This window comes from Cephus cinctus, unplaced genomic scaffold, assembly GCF_000341935.2.
Source record: "Cephus cinctus unplaced genomic scaffold, Ccin1 Ccin1_scaffold1042, whole genome shotgun sequence".
Classification (NCBI taxonomy): Eukaryota; Metazoa; Arthropoda; class Insecta; order Hymenoptera; family Cephidae; genus Cephus; species Cephus cinctus.
Genome location: NW_014333573.1, coordinates 59,698 through 79,003, shown reverse-complemented (window position 1 = coordinate 79,003; position 19,306 = coordinate 59,698). Strand labels below are relative to the sequence as shown.

At 44.8% G+C, this 19,306-nt stretch overlaps 2 protein-coding genes across 3 annotated transcripts in view; one reads left to right on the top strand and one right to left on the bottom strand.

Annotated features, from left to right (window-relative positions):
• Positions 1–16,152, bottom strand: part of LOC107271807 (band 7 protein AGAP004871) — a 74,835-nt gene extending 58,683 nt beyond the window's left edge. The window contains exon 1 of one of the 2 annotated variants that reach the window (XM_025089028.1): positions 16,038–16,152. Coding sequence is in view for 1 of the 2 variants with exons in the window: in XM_025089027.1 (XP_024944795.1) it covers positions 16,038–16,045 (8 nt within the window). In the remaining variant the exon portion in view is untranslated. The remainder of the gene's footprint in view (positions 1–16,037) is intronic. The other variant, XM_025089027.1, reaches the window with a different exon arrangement.
• On the top strand, positions 15,092–17,454 carry LOC107271772 (arrestin domain-containing protein 17). The gene is made up of 7 exons (XM_025089024.1): positions 15,092–15,247; positions 15,388–15,504; positions 15,718–15,935; positions 16,079–16,252; positions 16,346–16,522; positions 16,634–16,904; positions 16,991–17,454. Exons 1-7 carry the CDS (start codon positions 15,109–15,111, stop codon positions 17,158–17,160), a joined length of 1,266 nt encoding a protein of 421 aa, XP_024944792.1. The 5' UTR covers positions 15,092–15,108; the 3' UTR covers positions 17,161–17,454.
• Positions 17,455–19,306: the final 1,852 nt, after the last annotated feature.

The following is a 19,306-nucleotide window of genomic DNA, read 5'->3' as shown; positions in this document are numbered from 1 at the left end:
CACCTCGGTCGGTGCCCCGAGACAGACTGCTTTGACAATAGCCAAATCCGAGAACTAATCATTCTGATTGGTCGAGAGCCTTATAACCGATAACTCTTCCATCTTCTTCTAGTCGTCCCTTTAAACCAAATCAAACGGAGCGCCGGTATCTCACCCGGGCTCCTGCCGGTCCGTGGAGACGTCTCCGTCGGGTCGTCTCCTCTGCCGGGCAACTCGGCACGTCGAGACTATCTCCCCACGGCAGATTCGAGCACCTCGACCTCAACTAAACAATAGCGAAATCTTACGAGAGCCTTGACATAACTGTACGAATCAACCCGAGAGCGTAGCTTCTGAGCAGGGTGGCGACCCGAAGGGAACCAGAAATCGAGAACGTTATCTGTATCGGTAACCGGAGCCGCCTTGGGACCGTGATTCGAAAAATCACTTCACAGATTATATTTTACAATATTGCAGGAACGCAAGTAAATAGATAAGCAGAAGTTATATTGGATTCTGTATTATAAAATTGTATAGGCTATTACTTTCAAGCTGGTTGAAATATTACATTGATATATGAAACGTATGACGTAATACGCATGGAATGGTACCATTGTCGATGGTAAATAAAAAAATATTATTTCGAGTGATTCGTGGGTAATGCAAGTGCAAGTTCATGGGATGCTGAATACACGTGGAAGCTAAGGCGAAGATCAATGTAGATGTTACTGGTGATGTTGATAATGGTATTGGCTATGGTGGCGATGATGCTGATGGTAGATTGGCAATGTGTGAACTGCAAATTGTGGCAGCGTAACTACGCTGCGGCATTCCGCTTGAGTTCGTAACGCAAACGTAATCTAACTAAGGTCAGCGGGCTGCTTTGTAGGCAGCCGGTGGGCCGGAATTAATGTCGACCACAATCCGTTGGCACTCGACTCTCGGCTACAAACTCCCTCTCTCTCTCTCTCTCTCTCTCTCTCTCTCTCTCTCTCTCTCTCTCTCTCTCTCTCTCTCTCGATTTCTGCCTCTATTTAGATTTCTCTCTTGCTCCTCCAAGCCAATTCTAGCTCCGTACTGTCTCTCCTCTCTGATTTCCATTCGTGTAAATTCAAAGGGTCCATCTCTAGTGTGCGAGGAGATCCCCGGGCCGCGTAGGTAACACGCGGGAAACTTAAGGACAATGTCCACGTGGATTCGTAGGGCAAATAGCAGGGGGTAAACGGTTAAGGGAAGTTTTCACCCCGCGTGGACGAACACGTAGCGCGACCAGGTACGTGAAAGAGAAAAGAAAGAAAAATCTTGACGAGAGAGGCGCACTCGGCCGGGTCCACTTTCTGGAAGATTACCCTGAAAACTTTTCATCCCCCGTTAGACCTGGTAATTTCCACTCAGCGTTTACTCATCGTCGAGGGTTGCTTTTCGAGTGCGCGTCCCTTAACTCTTGTTTTTCTTTTGCTGTCCCTATTTTTTCAACCTCTCGACACTTTCACGCTAAATGAGGTTCCTCCTGCTCTTTAATTCTTTCCTTCTCTTGATCTTTTATTCCGTTTTCTTTTTTACAGCAGCATCCACCGCGCTTACGTATCCGCGCCGTGCCGCTGTACCGAGCTGACGTAGGACGCTTCAGGAAGCTGGCACGTGGGGACCAATAGGCGTCGAGACGGCGGTTATCGATGGCCCCGTCCTTCGGAGTGTCGTCGGGACCTAATTGAAAATCGTCCCAGCATTGTGCGAGACAATTTTCAATTAGGATGCGCCACAGCATCCCCGTTCGAGGCTACAGGGTGAATAAGCCAGTAGCGTAGAGGATAAAGGGTGGCTTGGTAACCTGGCTTAAAATACAATCGGCTAATGGAGCTACGAGAATTCAGGTTGCGTATAAAGAGGAGCCCGTGCAATGTGGTTCCTGGTAAGTAATTCAAAAGGGTGAACTCGGTAGCAACAACCTTCATATATACCTTTTCTCTCTAGGGCGAACCGGCGATCGGGGATTTCCCATAACAAATGGCCAGATTTCACGATAGCTAAGCCATGCTGGATTAAAGGACGAACCTGAGAATCTACAATAAAATATCGTGCCGGAGGTCTGGACAGCTTCGCGTACCGACTTCTCTCTCGACTTATTTAGAAAACGACCCTCTGGGATATTTAACGAGTATCCAGATCGCCGCTTTCCCGCGAGGGTGTTTATCGTCCTCTCTCTCTCTCTCTCTCTGCTACTGATACCAGTACCCTCCTATACCAGTACCGGGACCATGACGAGGGGGTGCATAGCTGGTGCCAAAGCAATTTCAAAAGTTCACCGTGAATCCGATTTAACAGGGTGCCAGAGAGGGAGAGTGAGAGTGAGAGAGAGGGAGAGTTCCGCCGTGGTTCGGATTCCAGGGGTTTGAGTTTCCTCTGGAAGACGTAGGAAGAGCGATGAATGAGAGAGTGCGAGGTGCTTTGAAACAAAGGAGCGAGGGAACTTTGAACGCGAGAAAGGATGCTCCTGCGAGCCCTGTAGCATTCCTTCTTGTGAAACCTATTGAAAATTTATGTATGTATGAAGAAAGGCATTGGACAACGATGGCAGCAGGGTTTATAAACGTGGATGCGAAGGAGCGGGATTCCGAAGCCTTCGAGGATCGACGGAGAATTTAAAAACACAGGAGTAGGAGAGAGAAAGAAAATGAGTGAGAGCTGTAGATCCATTTGGGAATTCCAGAGATTCTCGCAATAATCCCTCTAGTTACCATCCTGAAAGGATAACAAGGTAAAGCAAGGAGGCGACGGGGGTCGAAGGGAATGGAGCCCCGCGTCTTTGAGTGCACTACTAGAGACCAATCAATTGCACGATTTCACAGTATAATGAGCGGATAATTAGGCTTTCAGACTATATGGTCCTTATATATTATATATTACGTCTAATAAGACAGTTATCTCTAGTTATATCCGTAATCGATTTCCATAGACACATATATTTATTCGTGACAGAAGCGTTGCTCGGATACCTGTACAGAGCCTGAGTATACCATGTATTGTGACGTGTTTTCGAATCACGGTCCCAAGGCGGCTCCGGTTACCGATACAGATAACGTTCTCGATTTCTGGTTCCCTTCGGGTCGCCATCCTGCTCAGAAGCTACGCTCTCGGGTTGATTCGTACAGTTATGTCAAGGCTCTCGTAAGATTTCGTTATTGTTTAGTTGAGGTCGAGGAGTTATCGGTTATAAGGCTCTCGACCAATTAGAATGATCAGAATGATTAGTTCTCGGATTTGGCTATTGTCAATCGACTGCTTAAAGCAGTCTGTCTCGGGGCACCGACCGAGGTGTCACGAGGGTCATCGCGCTCCCGTGCTGTCTGTTGACAGTTTTTCTTGCCGTGTTTCGCTACGGTATAGCAAGTTCTCGATTCGTACAGTTCTCGCGTTGTTCTCGCGAAATCCAGGCAATTCTATGAATTCCTGTGAGTGTTCCGGAGGTGTAGTGCTGTGCGTTAGTGCAGTGTCCACCAGAGTGTCCTTGGGATGCAGTTGACGGCCTCCACGGATTAGCTGCCCCAGCTCCGGTGAGTCTCCCAATTTATTAATTGGTGAAGGGATCTCGATAGATAGTTAAGATTCGTCCTGTTACGTTCCCGTTCGTTCCACCTCAACTGCCAGTTTATATCGGCTCGTCAGTTCCCGGTGAAAAAAGAATTGGCTGGCGGCCGCCTGGCTTGCGGATGCACGAAGGACGGGTGGACGGCCGAAGGTAACGTCGGTTGGTTCTCGAAGATAGTTCGTTCTCGTATGTTTTGCTATCGGTGTCGGGTCAAGGAAAAGAATTACGTTACAAATCATAAGCGATATAAAATAGATATAAGTTTAATCCGATAAGCGAATAGTTGTTACTTGGCCAAGGGAGTTTCCATTGGAAACGATAATGGACAAGGCTCGTTAAGGGACATTGTTCTTGCTAACGCTATTAATTCGAAACGCCGCCTTACGTAACTTGTTACTGTCACTTCCCTCTTATCCCCATCACGTCGCCGTTAAGCACGACTATTCTCCAGTACATTCCCTTACACATGCTTACCACGGAGGATACGCCTGCTTGTACAGCTTGGACCAACTTCTTCGTGGGCATCCTACGTGTCTTCTCGTAAGTACGTACCCTATACTTGCTTTACACCAGCCGTATCCAGCCGTATCCTCGCAAGTACTAATCATCCTCTGAAACATTAGTTCAGCTCCGTATCACAAGTTTCCTGTGTTTCACGAGGGATGACAAATGCGTAGCCATCAAGCTCTGCAAGCTCTACGCCTTTCTCCCGAAGACCTCGGCACTCCGGAAGGACACTCGGAAATTATTTCGAATTATCGTAGTCTAATGGCTTTTCACTTACTCGCGGACGGATAAAGGAAAGTGAAAGAGGCTTGATGAAAGTGAAAATAAAATAACAGCTACCCCTGAACTTGGAGGAGGGTGCGAATGCTACAGGTTGCCCTTGTATTTTATACACCAAGACCAGCCACCGGTTTGCGCTGTGCTAATGAAACCCGGGTACCTGTACATGTAATGGCAGTTAGGTCGAGAGAGGAGAAATTAAGTTAGGTTAGGTTAGCCCGTTAAAGGGTGCAAGATATCAATTAAGTAACTCGTAGGAACTCAATTGTCTCTGGGAATCGGATTCGCTAGGTGAGGAAAATGCGACTGCGGGAGCTCGAGGGGGTGGATGAGGGGGAGGGGGGGGGTGTTTTGTTAAAACGACGGTTTTCAGGGGTGAAATTACGCTTCGTTAGCTTGTCAAGGGACGCAGAAGGACTCGCCGTGGGGCTGAAGAATAGATGAGGCGGGATGAGGGAGCAGGGGTAGGTTCCTGCCATTGTGGAAGGATGGGTGGAGCTCGAGGGCCCGTGGAGTAGCTTTAAGATTTGCCAAGATTTACGTGCCGGGAATTCTCCGCGCTTCCTGAATTCCCGGAGCTTCCTGAAATCCCTGAAGTTTCGGCCGAAAAGCCGCCGCGTACCGTCTCGCTGTAAGGCACACCTGCTACCGCCGTGACTATAGCGCGATACAGAGAATTCACTGAGTATTCACACCGGGCTGCCCCCTTCGTCACGCAAGTTTCGAGAGTCCTTGATTGGCTGAAGGTGACGTGTCAAAAAAAAAAACAAAGAGAAACAGGCTTGGGTCAGGTATAGTTAGCAGAAAGAGAATGAGCTGAGGTGCGGAAAGGGAAATAAAACAGAAGGGAAAAGAAAAGTATTGGACGAGATTGAAATCCATAGCTCACGGCTCGTCTGGAAATCTGAAAAATTTGCCGTTACGAAGCTTTCGCATATCGAGTGGAAAAATGTTCCTTGGAGTAGACGGGGAAAGAAAAAAAAAAAGTATATTAACTTGACTCTCTTCAATAGAATTGAGATGGCACTGCTTGGTAATGGGGATTCGTTTTGTCGTGAATAGCCAGTACGTAAATTACGCTAGATAAATCGTATTACCCGGATCGTCATTGACGTGGAATTCCTTGGTGGACGTTTCGTCATGCGAAAAGTCCCGACTATTCACTGACAAATAGTCACGTATTCGGTATGCATTATCGAATTTCGTTCTGTGTGGATACGTCGGTCGCTTGTGTGTCTCTTTGTTATTTTTGTTCTCCTTTTTTTCTTTATCACCCTCTTGTTCATCCCTCGGGGCATTTGTCGAGCGTGCAAAATAAATACGTACCTATTCGATTATTCAGCGGGAAATGTAAATTTATTCTCCGCTATACGGTCACATGTGCAAGATTCCTTTATTCGCCTTACAAAAGTATATATACCTGCATTACGGCGCCGGTATTAAAATGTAAAAGGGGATCGCGAGATCCGCAAAATCTGTTTGGAAGTCGAAAGAAAATTTGGTTAGAAACTTTGAAGGGCGTGGAGGGAGGAAAGAAAAATTTTAAAGGTTACACGCGTGACGTAAGCGTGTTAAATAAATAATACAAAAAAAAAAAAATCAAATCTCAAGATACGTGTCGAATTTCTACTTTTTCCTCGAACGAGGTTCTAACGGGTAGTACGAAAATTTCTGGTAACGTCCAGGGGCCGAGGAAGGGGTGCTGGTGGGAGAAGTTTAACAAAGACAGAAAGAGTTCCTAGGTGGTTGTCCGGGGTTACCGAGGGCAAAGACGGACGATTTTTCCTCGGATATAGGGTCGGCGCTCCGGATCGCTCAAGGGGTTGAGATTAAAGTTTTCGCCACGGTCCGACGTAATTACTTGAGTTTTCTTTCATGCGGAGTCTATCTGTCGTCCTGGGACCTGGATATCCAGGGTCGAACCTTGACGAACGCCGAGCCACATTCCTATTGCTGCTTTTATTCCCACCTGAACTTTCGCATCTTGGTATCCCCCTCGTTTCCTCTCAGTCAGTTTATTTAGCCACCCCTGCCAGCCCCACCGAAGCCGCCCCTGAAAGATTCCAGTAGCGTCGAGCGATCCCCTTTTCTGAATCCCGAATGCCAAGTGAACGCGACGTTAAGCACTCGTCTTCTCCGACTTCACGAACACCCTTCAACCCTTAGACCTGCCAACCCTCACTTTGTCTATGTTCTCCGAGGTATCCTTGATCCCTTCACTCCTCTCCATTGCCGTACCACCTGTCCCGGCCGAACCACCCCTTCTTCGTTTTCTACACCCTCTGGCAGCCACCTGTACCCAGGCGTATACAAGCCTTGTTTTCAAGAAATTCATATCCTTAATGTTACTCGCAAACGCCACCCGGTATATACACCCTCGGACCATTGAAATATTCCACAGCCATTTTTCCCTCGTCACACGCTTGTATTCGTTTCTTTGCTATTCCTTTCCTTCCATCTTTTCTCTACCCTTCGTTCAAGGCGATTCCAGAATATTTACCTACCCTGGCGGAAAGTCGCACCTATACCGACCTCTTGGACCGGAGGAAAGTTGTTCTATAAGGGTGAGCTCTTCGGAGCGTTTCGCACGGGACGTGCGAGTGGTGGCTTTCGATGCATCCCATTATGGAAATGTGACCTCGCGGGCTCACAAAAATTATGTTGATGTTATGCGGTGCCCATTCTCTAGCCGCGAGTCGAGCAGTTTTTCGGCTTATCTCGAATTCATAAAATACAATTATCTTTTTTCCTCTCCATCCTGCCAACCCCCCGTATCTAAATATCCCGCGAGAATTCAAACTCCTTACATCGCATTCCGGTAACCTCTTCGACCGAAATTTACCTCGACCCAGTCCCCCGACCACCTTTAGAGCTTGGCAAAATTCATAAGGGGCAAAATAAAGAAAGTGGAACAATGTATGCGGGTTTCTAAAAAATGCGACAATTGTCTAAAAATACAATGTGACGTGTAGGAAAATTGATAGAATTATTTTCAATGAAATTCGCTCTGACGCTACAATTACGAAATAACTTCAAAGGCTTTAATGCCACGTGCGATATATATGTAATGTCACGCAATTCAATATCCATCCATATACCAATGATAACGCTTTGGCATTCGATGCGCTATTGCTTATTTTGCTGCAAAATTTATTCGAAGCGTGGCATACGCGTAGCTACTCGCGGATCGATGAAAAAATTTCAATAACTGCAAAAAATTTTTGACATGCCTTCCTGCCTACATCGCCATTATTGCATCGAGATTGTTTCGGGCGTTATACAATTCTCTCTCTGTCTGTTCTCTCTCTCTCTCTCTCTCGCTCTCCCCGCCCCTCCAGCCATTGTCATTTATGCGTACGCGTCACCTAGCTTCGCTTTTCACAGGAATATTTTCACAGAAGCGATAAAGTATTTGTACGATCAATCGCCAGATCCGCGAGTTCATTTGCCCATATTATAATGTACGCTTCCATATACCCGGCAACGCTTTATTGCCGTTGCCAGCGCGCGGGCTGTTCAAAAAGTCATGAGATCCCGGACACTGGACGTTTGCATGATTCAGCAATGAAAATAAAAAGAAAAATACAAAATTGAAATTCATTCAATTGTATCGCATAAACTTGAGTGTAAATTATAAATTCTTCATTATACCCGAGAACTTTCGTTACTTACGTATATACAGGTTATTCAGCCCAAACGCACCACCAAATCAATGTTAGCAAACCCCTTTGATTCGCGTGGTAGAACCATGTTCGGGCGGTGCATTCGGACTGAATAACATTGTGTATACATGAATTCGTATATACAGGGTGTCCCGATATCTAATTTTTAATAACAGAATAATTATTTGTTCCAACTACCCCGGATAAAATTTTACGAATTAGTTATCCATAATCCATAGAGGGAACACGTATGGGAGGCTTTTAAAAGATGCTTTTTGTTTTCCCACTTGACAGGAGAAAGAGTGGTGGTTAAGGTGCGGCATGAGGACCGGCGAGGGTAAGGTCGAAGGTAGGCGTATAATTTTTCCCTGGACGATGTTAAAATAAAATAGGAAAAAATAAGAGGGGCGCGAGAGGGCTCGCAGTGAACGCTCAAATTAAAAGCTACCAGCTGCACACAGCTCTTCCTCCCTTACGCGGTGGGTGCTCTTTTCTCGTTTCTCCGGTTCCTTTTTTTTTCTCCCTTTTTTTTTTTTCATCACTCTCTTTCTACCATCTCTCCTCGCCCCTTGTCCTTTCGCTTTAATGCCGTCGTACTCGCTCGCTGTACCTTCGTCGCTCATATTATTCATAACCTTTAAAAAAGCCGTTATTAAATTCGAATATTGCACAGGGCGACGTTACATATTAAAATTTCACGCCCACTCGCGTGTCTCCGGGCAATATTAACGGCACCCCGAAGAAAACAAAAAGTGTAATTGGCACTGAAATTCCCGGGAAAATTAAACACTCGAATGTATATGCATACGTATATACACATGCATAATCTACAAAAGTCGCAATATTATATACACATATACAAATCCTCGGTTATTTCGAGAGATTTCGTGCGTTCGCAAAACCATCAGAACTCGTCGCTGAACTCCATTAAAATCAGCGGCTCGGGTCGAGGATTTGCATGAGCATTAATTGAATTCTGTACACAGCGAATGGTAATGGCAACGTTCGTAATAACCAGTAGGCATTGTCTAATTAAGACAAAACCCTCAATTTCCATTGTGCAACAAGGTCACCCAACAAGAATCGCTAAGCCACATTAATATAATCGGGACACCTCGGGTAATGTCGGTTATCATCGATCGGTTAAAAACGAAGAATCGACCCCGTCTCTCCGTTATTCGTTTATTTGCAAGCCGGTAAAGAAGGGATCCGTAAATTTATCCGGCACTTCATCGGACCCGCGCTGTTAAACCGGAAAACTGGAAGCTGCAATCATGATGGCCAGTTACTAACACTTACTCGACTTTCCTAAACTCAACTTGACTCCAGCCCAGCAACGGAGTCCACAGGAGCCACGGGAAACTCTACGCCATTCCGAGCAATCCCGTTAGTTAGTAAGAGCATCACGTCCAGGGATTTATCTCGGACTGTGGACGGCTTAAGAGGGTAGCAGGGTCTCCAACCTATGGCACGTGAAGCCACCCTCGTTCTCTCCCACAAACGTCTCTGCTGTTCTATCTGTCCTCGTTCAACCCCCTCGATCACACACAGCATCTAGGAGCCACCCTGCCTACCACCTAAAACCCACCCGAAAGTGCCACCCCTCTCTTATACATCCTATACAGCCTTTACTTCAAAGCATCCCCCTTTTCTCATAGCCACCCCCTATATCCACTAGCTCGTCCACTCCGGCTACTGTCAACCTATTATTCTCCCAGCTTCCTAGAACCTTTATCATCCCTTACACGAGACTCTCGGATCTCCAATATATCTGTGGATCATCAAAGGCCTCCGTTAAAACGAAAGTCTCATTGAGACTTGAGAATTATTCAAGCCCTGTATAACCCCATTATATTGCACCATAGGACTTTGTACCACATAATGGAAGGAATGTTGACGCTCTTGGACCATGATCTTTAGGAATGTTTTACGGGTACTTTTTTACCCTCGAACTCTAATTTCCATACTGCCATGGATTTCGTTCCACGGAAAAGACTCCGGTGTCGCTCGTGGATGCTGGATTGATCCGGTGCTTCCTAACGAAACGAAGTAAAGGATGGAAAATTCGCTTGCGGCAAATACCCTCGGCAATTTTTTTAATGCACTGCCAGTAACGAAAGGCGATGCTGGGGCGACCCGAGAGGTCATTTAAATAATTTGAAAGGTTAAACCGAACGGGTAAAGAGGATGAAGTCGATTGGGGTTTTTAGAATTTTCCGAGATTCCCTCGACCCTTTCCGCATCTTTAATTCCCTTGGTAAAAGCTTACAGCCTCAACCCCCTAGCCCTCCTCTCTGATTCACGTAATACAAAACCACTCTCAATGCAGAATTGCTTGATTCATTAAATAATTCCCAATGCAATTATTTCCCATTATATCCACGCAGACCTCGAATCCCGGCCTCAGGAGAATGCACGTGATTTCACGTAGCCTAAAATATTAAGCCAGACACATATAGCCTCGGTCATAGCATTTACCAAATCTGATAGATTCGAAATGATTGATTCTCCTTTATAGAGGAGAAGCAAAGCATTCCTTATTCCCTCTCTGAGAATAACCATTTTGCAAAGAGGGTTCGGAAAATGGTTCAGAGGGTATAAGCGAGGACACAAAACCTTCAGGAATTTGGACACGTACCCTGAAAACCTATATTGATCGATCGTCCTATCGGCTGTTCTTCTTTTTTTACGTTTCTTCGTCCCCCTCTCATCCTAATCGACATTCGCGATACGACTCTCTCTCTCTCTCTCTCTCTCTCTCTCTCTTTTCGTTCACCGACAAAGGAGCATCCGGCTTCACAAATCACGCGAGAATAGCCACTGGATGCGGCAAGAATATCGAAAAGGGCCAAACCAACCAGATAAATCTGCCCATTTGTCTCGAGAGCGTAGAAAGCTTTTGCATTCCCGTCCGTCCGTGATATTTAGTATACATAACCTCAAAACATATCCCCGATCCTTGCTCGTTCTTCATTTGAATTAAATCCATTCGCGCATTGTACCACGGGTACAGGGTTTATGTATCCTCCTACGTCACAGAGAGGAAATTGTGTCGTATACTTTTATACGAACCTGCGAATACGTATCACGTATGGCCTATACGACGCAAGAACACAGTTAATACTTTTGTCGTAACTGCTGGGATATTCTCGTGCGGGAATAGTCCGATGTGCGAGCGACGCGAAAAGGTCTATTGGAAATTTGCGCTTCTCTCCCGAAATCCACCTTTTCGCCTCTTGCGCGGTAGCTCCCTCGTTTGTTTTCACGGGGATATCACGAATTTACCATCCATGAATTGGCGGTAGCGCAACGTAACGACCTATTTGACATTCCGTTAGTGAATGGGCTACGTTACTTTTCTTCCCTTCTCCCGGCAGCCCCTTTCGATCCCCGTGCCCTTCTACATGGGCACCGACCTAATTTTTCTTTTTGCCAAACTAATTGCAGCCGTTGTGAACGGATGAGCGAGGTTTGACAGCCGCGTGAAAAACGACCTACCTAGAACAGAAAAGACGTGATCTCCCGATGCTCGGGGTACAGTTTTTTATATTTTTCCCCTTTTCAGAAAGGGAGGTAAAACTCGCGGAAGAGAGATGGTCGATCGAGTGGGTGGTCGAGGGGCGCAGGGGGAGTGACGGTAAAACTTCGGGATAGATATAAGAAGTTCTTATGGGTTTCCCAAGCTTTCCTAACAATGGATAAGGGAAATCAGTTGGAGAATAGACAATATTTTCTTTCTTCTTTCATCCACTCGGGTCACGTGATGCGTTGTATACGCTCGGTCCATACAATGAGGACATAAAAAACAGTCGCACGTACTCGTGGATGTTTTAGTCGAAAAAAAAAATATTTTCAAAAGCGACTTACGTCTTCTACTCAAAGAATCAGCTTGGCTGCTCGACTCGGCCCGGATTCTACATGGGTTCGCGATTAGGTCAGGCCTGGCCCGATCTTCCGTGCGTCAGAATGCAGAAAGCAGGGGGCTTCGGGATGTATCGGACGGGCCTTGTATTCGTTTGGCAATCGATTCCCGGCGTTTTATCGTGCGGCCAGAGAGATTACGATCCAATTTACCGTTGGGGATTTATTCCCCAGCTCGTAAATCCCGAAACGTATGAGAATACTAATGAAAGGAAACCGCATAAAAAGTTGCGTGAAGCCAGTTACGTAATTAACGAACAGGCTGAAATAGCCATTGCGAGATGTATACGGAAACGGATAGTGACATGGTTAATATTATTAATCTAGTCATGTAATAATCGTAAACTGATTATACCGCTAACTGTACACGCGAGGGATAATTGACTATAGGGAATAGCATGCATAGAGGTAATACAATACACCTACATGAGGAATGCTCGTGTCTCGTTTCAAGTAATTCAGGGAACTCTTACTGAAATCCTACACCGGAAGACTCCGGACCAGGAACGTGGTAAGAACGGGAAACGCCGCAAGGACAAAAAAGCAATCAAGCTCGGTTAGGCTGGGAAGCTTCCGCTTTCACGGAGCCGAAGTCCTGCTATAACTTACTTACCTTGCGAACCCCCTGGACTTCTGAACGAAATGCCACTGTTCCGCCAGGACCTTTGCCTTATCCCCTTTTTTATCAGCGAGGTCCTTTCTCATCCTTACTTGCAGTCCGTCGCCTCTGATATCGGCCCGCTAGACTCCACCTAAGAGCCACTCACCCCGAAACGACTTGGTTGTCTATCGAAACTTCACCCAGCGACTCTACGGAATGACTTTGTCCTCTGTTAAAGTTTGATTTTTCTTGGTTATACTCTATCAGGTTACTTCACGGTGCTTCCGACAGATGGCGCCACAGGTAACCCAGCCATGGCCTACACCCGCGTACTAGGATAAGGCCGTGCGAGATGTGATTTTACCAGCGAAAGGGGATGAATTTGACGAATTTCTTCGGGAAACGGGCGGGGATGGCGTAGGGGTTGTAAGGGGTTGTTCGAAAGCCGGGGTAGCCCTATAAATTATCTTGCCGTCAGGAAGATCGTGGGTCGCTCGCTGGGATGGTTTTCTGTATGCGAGAGAACGGTTGCATGGACGAGATGACTGGTGGGAGGTCTGCTGGCTTTGTAGGGGATAGTGGGGGATGAGACGGTGTGTTCGAGGGTGGTTGCCGAAGGTGGCTGGATGGTAGCTGCTGAATTTATTCGAGGATTATCGCGCGCCTCCACTCAGCCGCCAGAATTTCTCTCCCCCGGCGCCGCTGCCGCGGAGCGTCGTCCTTCGTATATTAAAATTCGTCCGGGGTTAGCGGGTGCTGATAAAAAAAATTCAAATTTAAAGGGGTTGTCGCGAGTCGCACATTCAATTTGCCGACGATTACCGGACCCGCACGTCTGTCGGATGATCGACGAGCGCGGCCTGCCCCACCCTAACCCGACTCACCGGCAGACCCAATTCCCACCAAACGATACGGCCGATTATCAATCCCTCTTCCGAAACCGAACGAGCCGGCAAGCCAACCCTTTTTCCCTTTCGGGATACTTTGCTCGCCGAGACGCATTACACCCTGTTTCCAATTACCTCGTATAAATTCCACCAACAATACGGAATAATCCGTAAATTTACTATAATATTTCCATTTATTTTTTTTACTACGAATAATCAACGAAGAAAATTCAAAGGACACCGACGGACTGTTTCGTGACACTTTATAAATTAAATAAATTTTTCTCACCACGACCCACCTCGTGACTCAGCCTAGGCTGCTGTAGGCCGAATATCGTCGATACCCACCAAGTCGATAATTAAAGAAACGTCACGCTGAAAGGGATTAATGCTAATTAACGATTGTCCTCCACAAGGCCCCTAGGCTCCACAATAGACTTTTTAATTGTCCTCTACTACGAGCTTATTGGCGGGCACAGCCAGTGCTACTTATGCGGTCCAATTATAATATCAATTAAAAGTAACGAGGCACTCAAGATTTTTCGATGGAACCCGGTCTGCACCTCGAGTCGCCCCATTTCCGGGGTTCGCTCTACGGACAAGTGGCTAAAAGGGTTAAAAGAGCGAGAGGCAGAGAGAGAGAGAGAGAGAGTGAGAGAGAGGAAGAGGGGAAGACGAAGAAAGAGCGTCCGCAGAATATTTTGAGTCCCGGAAGTGCGTCGAGAAGAGGTCTAGAAAATAAGAGGAGGGGCGGAGGGGGAGGGGGGGGGTTGACTAGAAAAGTGTAAGTAGGGGCGAGTGAGAACTTGAGGGGTCTCGTTATCCCCCCTGTAGGAGGCTCACGTCAGACAAATAGCCTCATTTGTCACGTGCTGACCTCCCCTAGTCACTCCACTAGGTAGGTAGGTTGTACCCACCCTTCATGTTCCTTCTCGACGTCCCAGATCTCAAGCCCATTTCTTCCTGGGGACCTGTAAAGCTATACGTTCGTCGTAAAAGCCAGTTCCTCAGGTGCGCCCTTAGTCAAGGATATAAAATTATAAATATAATATTTACGAAAGCCAGTGAGCTTTTAAAGTCCACCGGAAACCCTTATCGGAAACTACTAACCTCTTTACTCGATTTTCTCGAAGTAAACCTCTTCCCTGAACTTCGTCCACTTTCGATCCTCCTTACCACCCGTTTCCATCTGGCACTTATCGTCAAACGACTCCCTTTTCACTCGCTACTTTCATGGACAAATATTTCCCTGGAAATCCAAGAAAACTAATACCCCACGTCGGCATTGACAGTTTCTATCGGTCCCTTTGTCTGACCAAAAGTTGTTTACCCGTCGGTAGGAATTTTCAATTTAACTTGAACATCTAAACAGAGACCAGAGGATCGATGAACGATCTCCCGAACCCCCAGGCAATCATCTGTGGAGTGACTTTGAAATTCCAAAAAAATTACAACGATTTTAGACTTTTCGTGATAAAGGGTAGCTGATAATATTATAATTTGAGATATTATATTTTTTGTGCTTCTACGCCGGAAAATGGGCCTCTTTAGGCGTGGCACACTGGCGAGACAGTCAAGGTCGGCGGCTGGAAGTCTAGACGCCCGTTATTGGCGAACGCTCACGCGCAAGATCAACCCCCCGTAGCATAGTAGAGAGAAAAGCACTTTTGGCCACGCTTTTCCATGTCAGTTTTCCACGGAAAGACTATCGCGATGGGAGTCTCGCGTTTCGAAGTCGTCCTCGACGAAGAAATTTATCACGGAGGTTCACCGATATCCGGCAAGATCTACCTAGATCTGGATTCGTCCCTGAAAGTTCGAGGTACACACACACTGTATTATAAATCACCTGCCATTCCTCGAGCATCGTAAAGTTTCGTGAAAATCCAAATACCTTAGTTAAATAATCCATACAGCAACCTGAGTCCATGCAGTGTTAAGGATTTGCACGGATATTTTCAGGAATCGAAATCAGATACAAGGGCGAAGGCAATGTAAGATGGAAGCACGAGGGTAGCGGTACACACACCTGCAAAGCCACGGAAAGTTACTTGCGAGAAAGATCCTATATATACGGCAGTGAGTTCAAATTTCTCTATATATTTATATCCGTCTGTAGATTGCACACTGGCGCCATGAACGCCATGATGGTATTAAGGATGAAGCGCCACTTTGAGCCCTTGAGAAGTGCCTGGCCACCCCTCCAGTCAGCCACCACCTACACGTATCCACCTATCTACCTACCAAGCTAGACTGTACTACTCTCCTCAATCCTCCGAACTCTGATTGCAGACGGAGAAGACGAGAGTGAAATCCCCGAGGGCAACCACGTCTTCCCGTTTAATTGGAACCTCCCATCGAACATACCGTGCAGCTTCGAGAGCTTCTACGGAAAGATTCGATACTCGATTAAGGCGGTGGTCGACCGCCCGTGGAAGTTCGACTACGCGATCAAAGTGCCTTTCACAGTGGCGCCCATTCTTGATCTCAATTCTATACCCCTCGCAAGAGTGAGTCATTTCGATTTACTGCATTCGTCTGATCCTTTTAGTCTTTTATATCTTTTCTTCTCTTTTTCGTTTTTATTTTTCCTCCACAAATCTTATACTTACTTTATCATGGTATTTCTTCGGTCTATATTTTTTCCATGTAGGAACCCGTCTCCGAAGAAAATTCCAAAGTATTCGGTGGTTCGTCTGAGACATTGACCATGACCGTATTACTTCCGGTTAGAGGTTATGTTTCTGGACAGACAATTCCGGTCCGTGTGAAATTGCAGAATCAGTCGAAAGTCGCTGTGGAGAAAGTTCATATTTTTCTTGAGAAGGTACATCGTCCACTTGTTGGTTTGACGTATGATACTATCGATCGGATATGTTATTATTAAAGTTGAAAATATATTTTTTATTATAAACGATAGGACATCACTTACCATGCTGGTGAGGATCATATAACCCGCAAGGAAGTTGTAGTGGAAATGAAACTTAACGTAATCGAAGAACATGGTGAGGGATTAATTGGTAAATTTCGTGTCCCTCCATTACCGCCATCCATAATGCCTCACAGTAGTATAATCGACGTATCCTATAAAATAAAGGCGAGTGCACAATAACCTACGCTAATACACAGTATCACGTAACCTAACGCAACATTGCAAAACCTAGTAAGCTCACTGAATCAAAATAGTTCACATATCCTATTAATTTAGGTCGAAGCACAAGTAGAAGGATGGTTCCACAAAAATCTCAAAGTCAAAACAGACATTCTCATTGGCACGATTCCACTATTGAGTTACGAACTTCCAAGAAGATTGTCAAGAAGTTCCAGACAGTCGAGTATGGCTGAAACCGTAGAAGATATCGAAGTCGAAGATAGTGTCGACACTAGCGACGCGCATCGGTCAGCGTCGAAAATATTCTACAGTCATCAAGAAAGCGCGGAAACACCGGAGGATCACGAGGAACGTGTCAGGAGCTTGGGTGAGTGTCCTTAAGGAGTTTTAGTTGTGTAATCCAGGACCTCCGTATTTATACACATCTACAACCGATAATCTTCTACCTTGTAGCACGACCGGCTTATCATAGGTGCCCGAACACAAGGGTGGCCAAAATAGTCGAGGAGGAATTAGGAAGGCCAAGCGAAAGCGACAGCGACGAAGAAATAGCGTCAAGTTTTTATCCTAGATATCCTGTTTACGAATTCTTTGATTCCCTATTTTTGGAAGATTCAGAGTGAGTTTACCGAACTTTTCGTTGATCTTAGCAAACAATATAAATTTGAAACAAGTGCAAAGAGTTACGCAAGATAAAGCATACACAGGGTTATACATGAATATCGTACCAAATGAAGTTAGCCCGTTCATTTGTTTTATATGGCGGAACGATCTTCACGTGGTAGAAGATTTATTTAATAATCCTGTATATATAATATTCACGGTCATTAAGCCCAAAAGCTCCACATGAATACGGTTTTACCATAATAATCAAATGGGTGTGCTAAAACCGTATGGTGAGTAGATATATATGTCTATATATATATATATATATATATATATATATATATATATATATATATATAACACTCATATAATACATATGTATATACACATCATATACGCATACCAATGATGCTTTAATTTTTGATAACCTGGTAGATGGTGCTTTATCGCTTAATGTTTTGTTTCAAGAGACTTAAAGCTCCTTCCTTGGCCTCTTTGCTCAGCTACATATTCATTGACGCAATTAATAACGCTGAAATAATTCCTGAAATACGAGTCACGTAAGTGAAATCTTGCGCATGCGCACAATTACTCATTGAATCTTGAAACCTCATGCCGATGTGTCTGTCATTTAATCTCCTCTATATACAGAAAAGTGAGGTAAGGCCGGATCTATTAATGACGCAATACTTTTTGAGTAATTCCAAAAACATATCATAATTGCCTCACCTGCAACTCATGTCATGGTACCCCACCTAGTCCCACCAAACCCGTCGTTTTCTACATTAAACACAGTCTCTCTGTACTTAATCTCCTCATTATACGAAATAATGAGAAATTGAACGAATTAACAATCCTCTTACGACAGTCATTAATAGTAAAATTTATAAAGCCTTTTTTACCTCATTAAAGCACGCGAACGCTACTGTACGGCTCAGCAAGCAAAAACTGACTGATACAGGTTATATAAAAAGAAAAGTTATACTCAAGTAAGTAACAGTTACATAAATCCATAGTTCCTTACCCATTACATCCCTGAGAGACATTTAGCATATATGTAACTATTATTTTGGTGTTTCCTGAAATGCGCATCAAAAAATGACAAAAATTTTATTTGAGTCAATAAGTACTCACCAACAAATAATTCTCCTTTTTCCAGTCAGTTGGCCTTTTTTTTTTGAACCGTTTAACGAGACCCCATTTTTTTGCTTCGTCTACTCTCGTTTCGATTTTAAACCAACTCGATTCCTATAGCGGAACATAAGCCGAAAGGTCGGAGTTTCACTGAGGTTAACGAGACTAGGATGACGAAAGGGGCGATTTGGTGGATTTAGGGGTGCGACTGGTAGCAAAGTAAATGGGCGCTATTATTCCGGTATTTCCTGATTCCCTCGCTTCAACTCATTGATCTGCATTGGACCGCGAGTTTCGGCACGGATAAAACCGGGTCGCAGCGGAAAATATTCTCTACTGTAAAAAAAAAATTGAGGGTTAGTTCCGTGAAAGGTTGTTGGGCAGAATAAGGAGGGGAGAGTGTATAATAAAATCAGAAAAGAAAGGGACAAGTCGAGCCAGAGGGGCGTAGTATTCCGTGGGAATTAATGACTAGGTCGTTAGGTCAACTGGTTATTTTTCTCGTTCCCACTTTCGTCGTATTAAATTGCGCATAAAATTTTTCCTTTATTTCATGAAATTGAAATTTAATGCGCTTCCTCCTTGTTTCTCTGAGCATTACATCGAAATCCTCAATTCTATAAAATTGTTCACGTTTCAGCTTCAAAGTTCAAACTCGCTGTGCTAATGTTTATCGGGTTTTCACCCCACCACGCAGCATTTGTATGTACATATTATGCCCGGTCACGTTTATCGGAAAAGTACGACTATTCGGTTTTGCAAAAACGATATTTAATAATAATAATAATCTATTTAATAATAGCATGATCTTCTAGGGTATCTAAACGTTGAAATTCTTTATCGTGTTCCAATCTCGATTCCATCCAATTTTTCCAGGCCTTATATAACGTACCTATTACATACCAAATCTGTTTTCTCTCAATTTATATATATAAATATAATATATTTAAATATATACACATAATTATATACGTATAAAATTACAAAAAAAAAAAAAAAAAAGAAAAACTTATATGCCTTTCTACAGCT

Bases quoted from the DNA above. Each gene is read 5' to 3' on its own strand.
- LOC107271772 (XM_025089024.1), top strand. From the start codon at position 15,109: ATGTCAGTTTTCCACGGAAAGACTATCGCGATGGGAGTCTCGCGTTTC. The intron at 15,936-16,078 runs GTGAGTCATTTC...TTTTCCATGTAG, and splicing joins ATTCTATACCCCTCGCAAGA to GAACCCGTCTCCGAAGAAAA. The intron at 16,523-16,633 runs GCGAGTGCACAA...CTATTAATTTAG, and splicing joins ACGTATCCTATAAAATAAAG to GTCGAAGCACAAGTAGAAGG.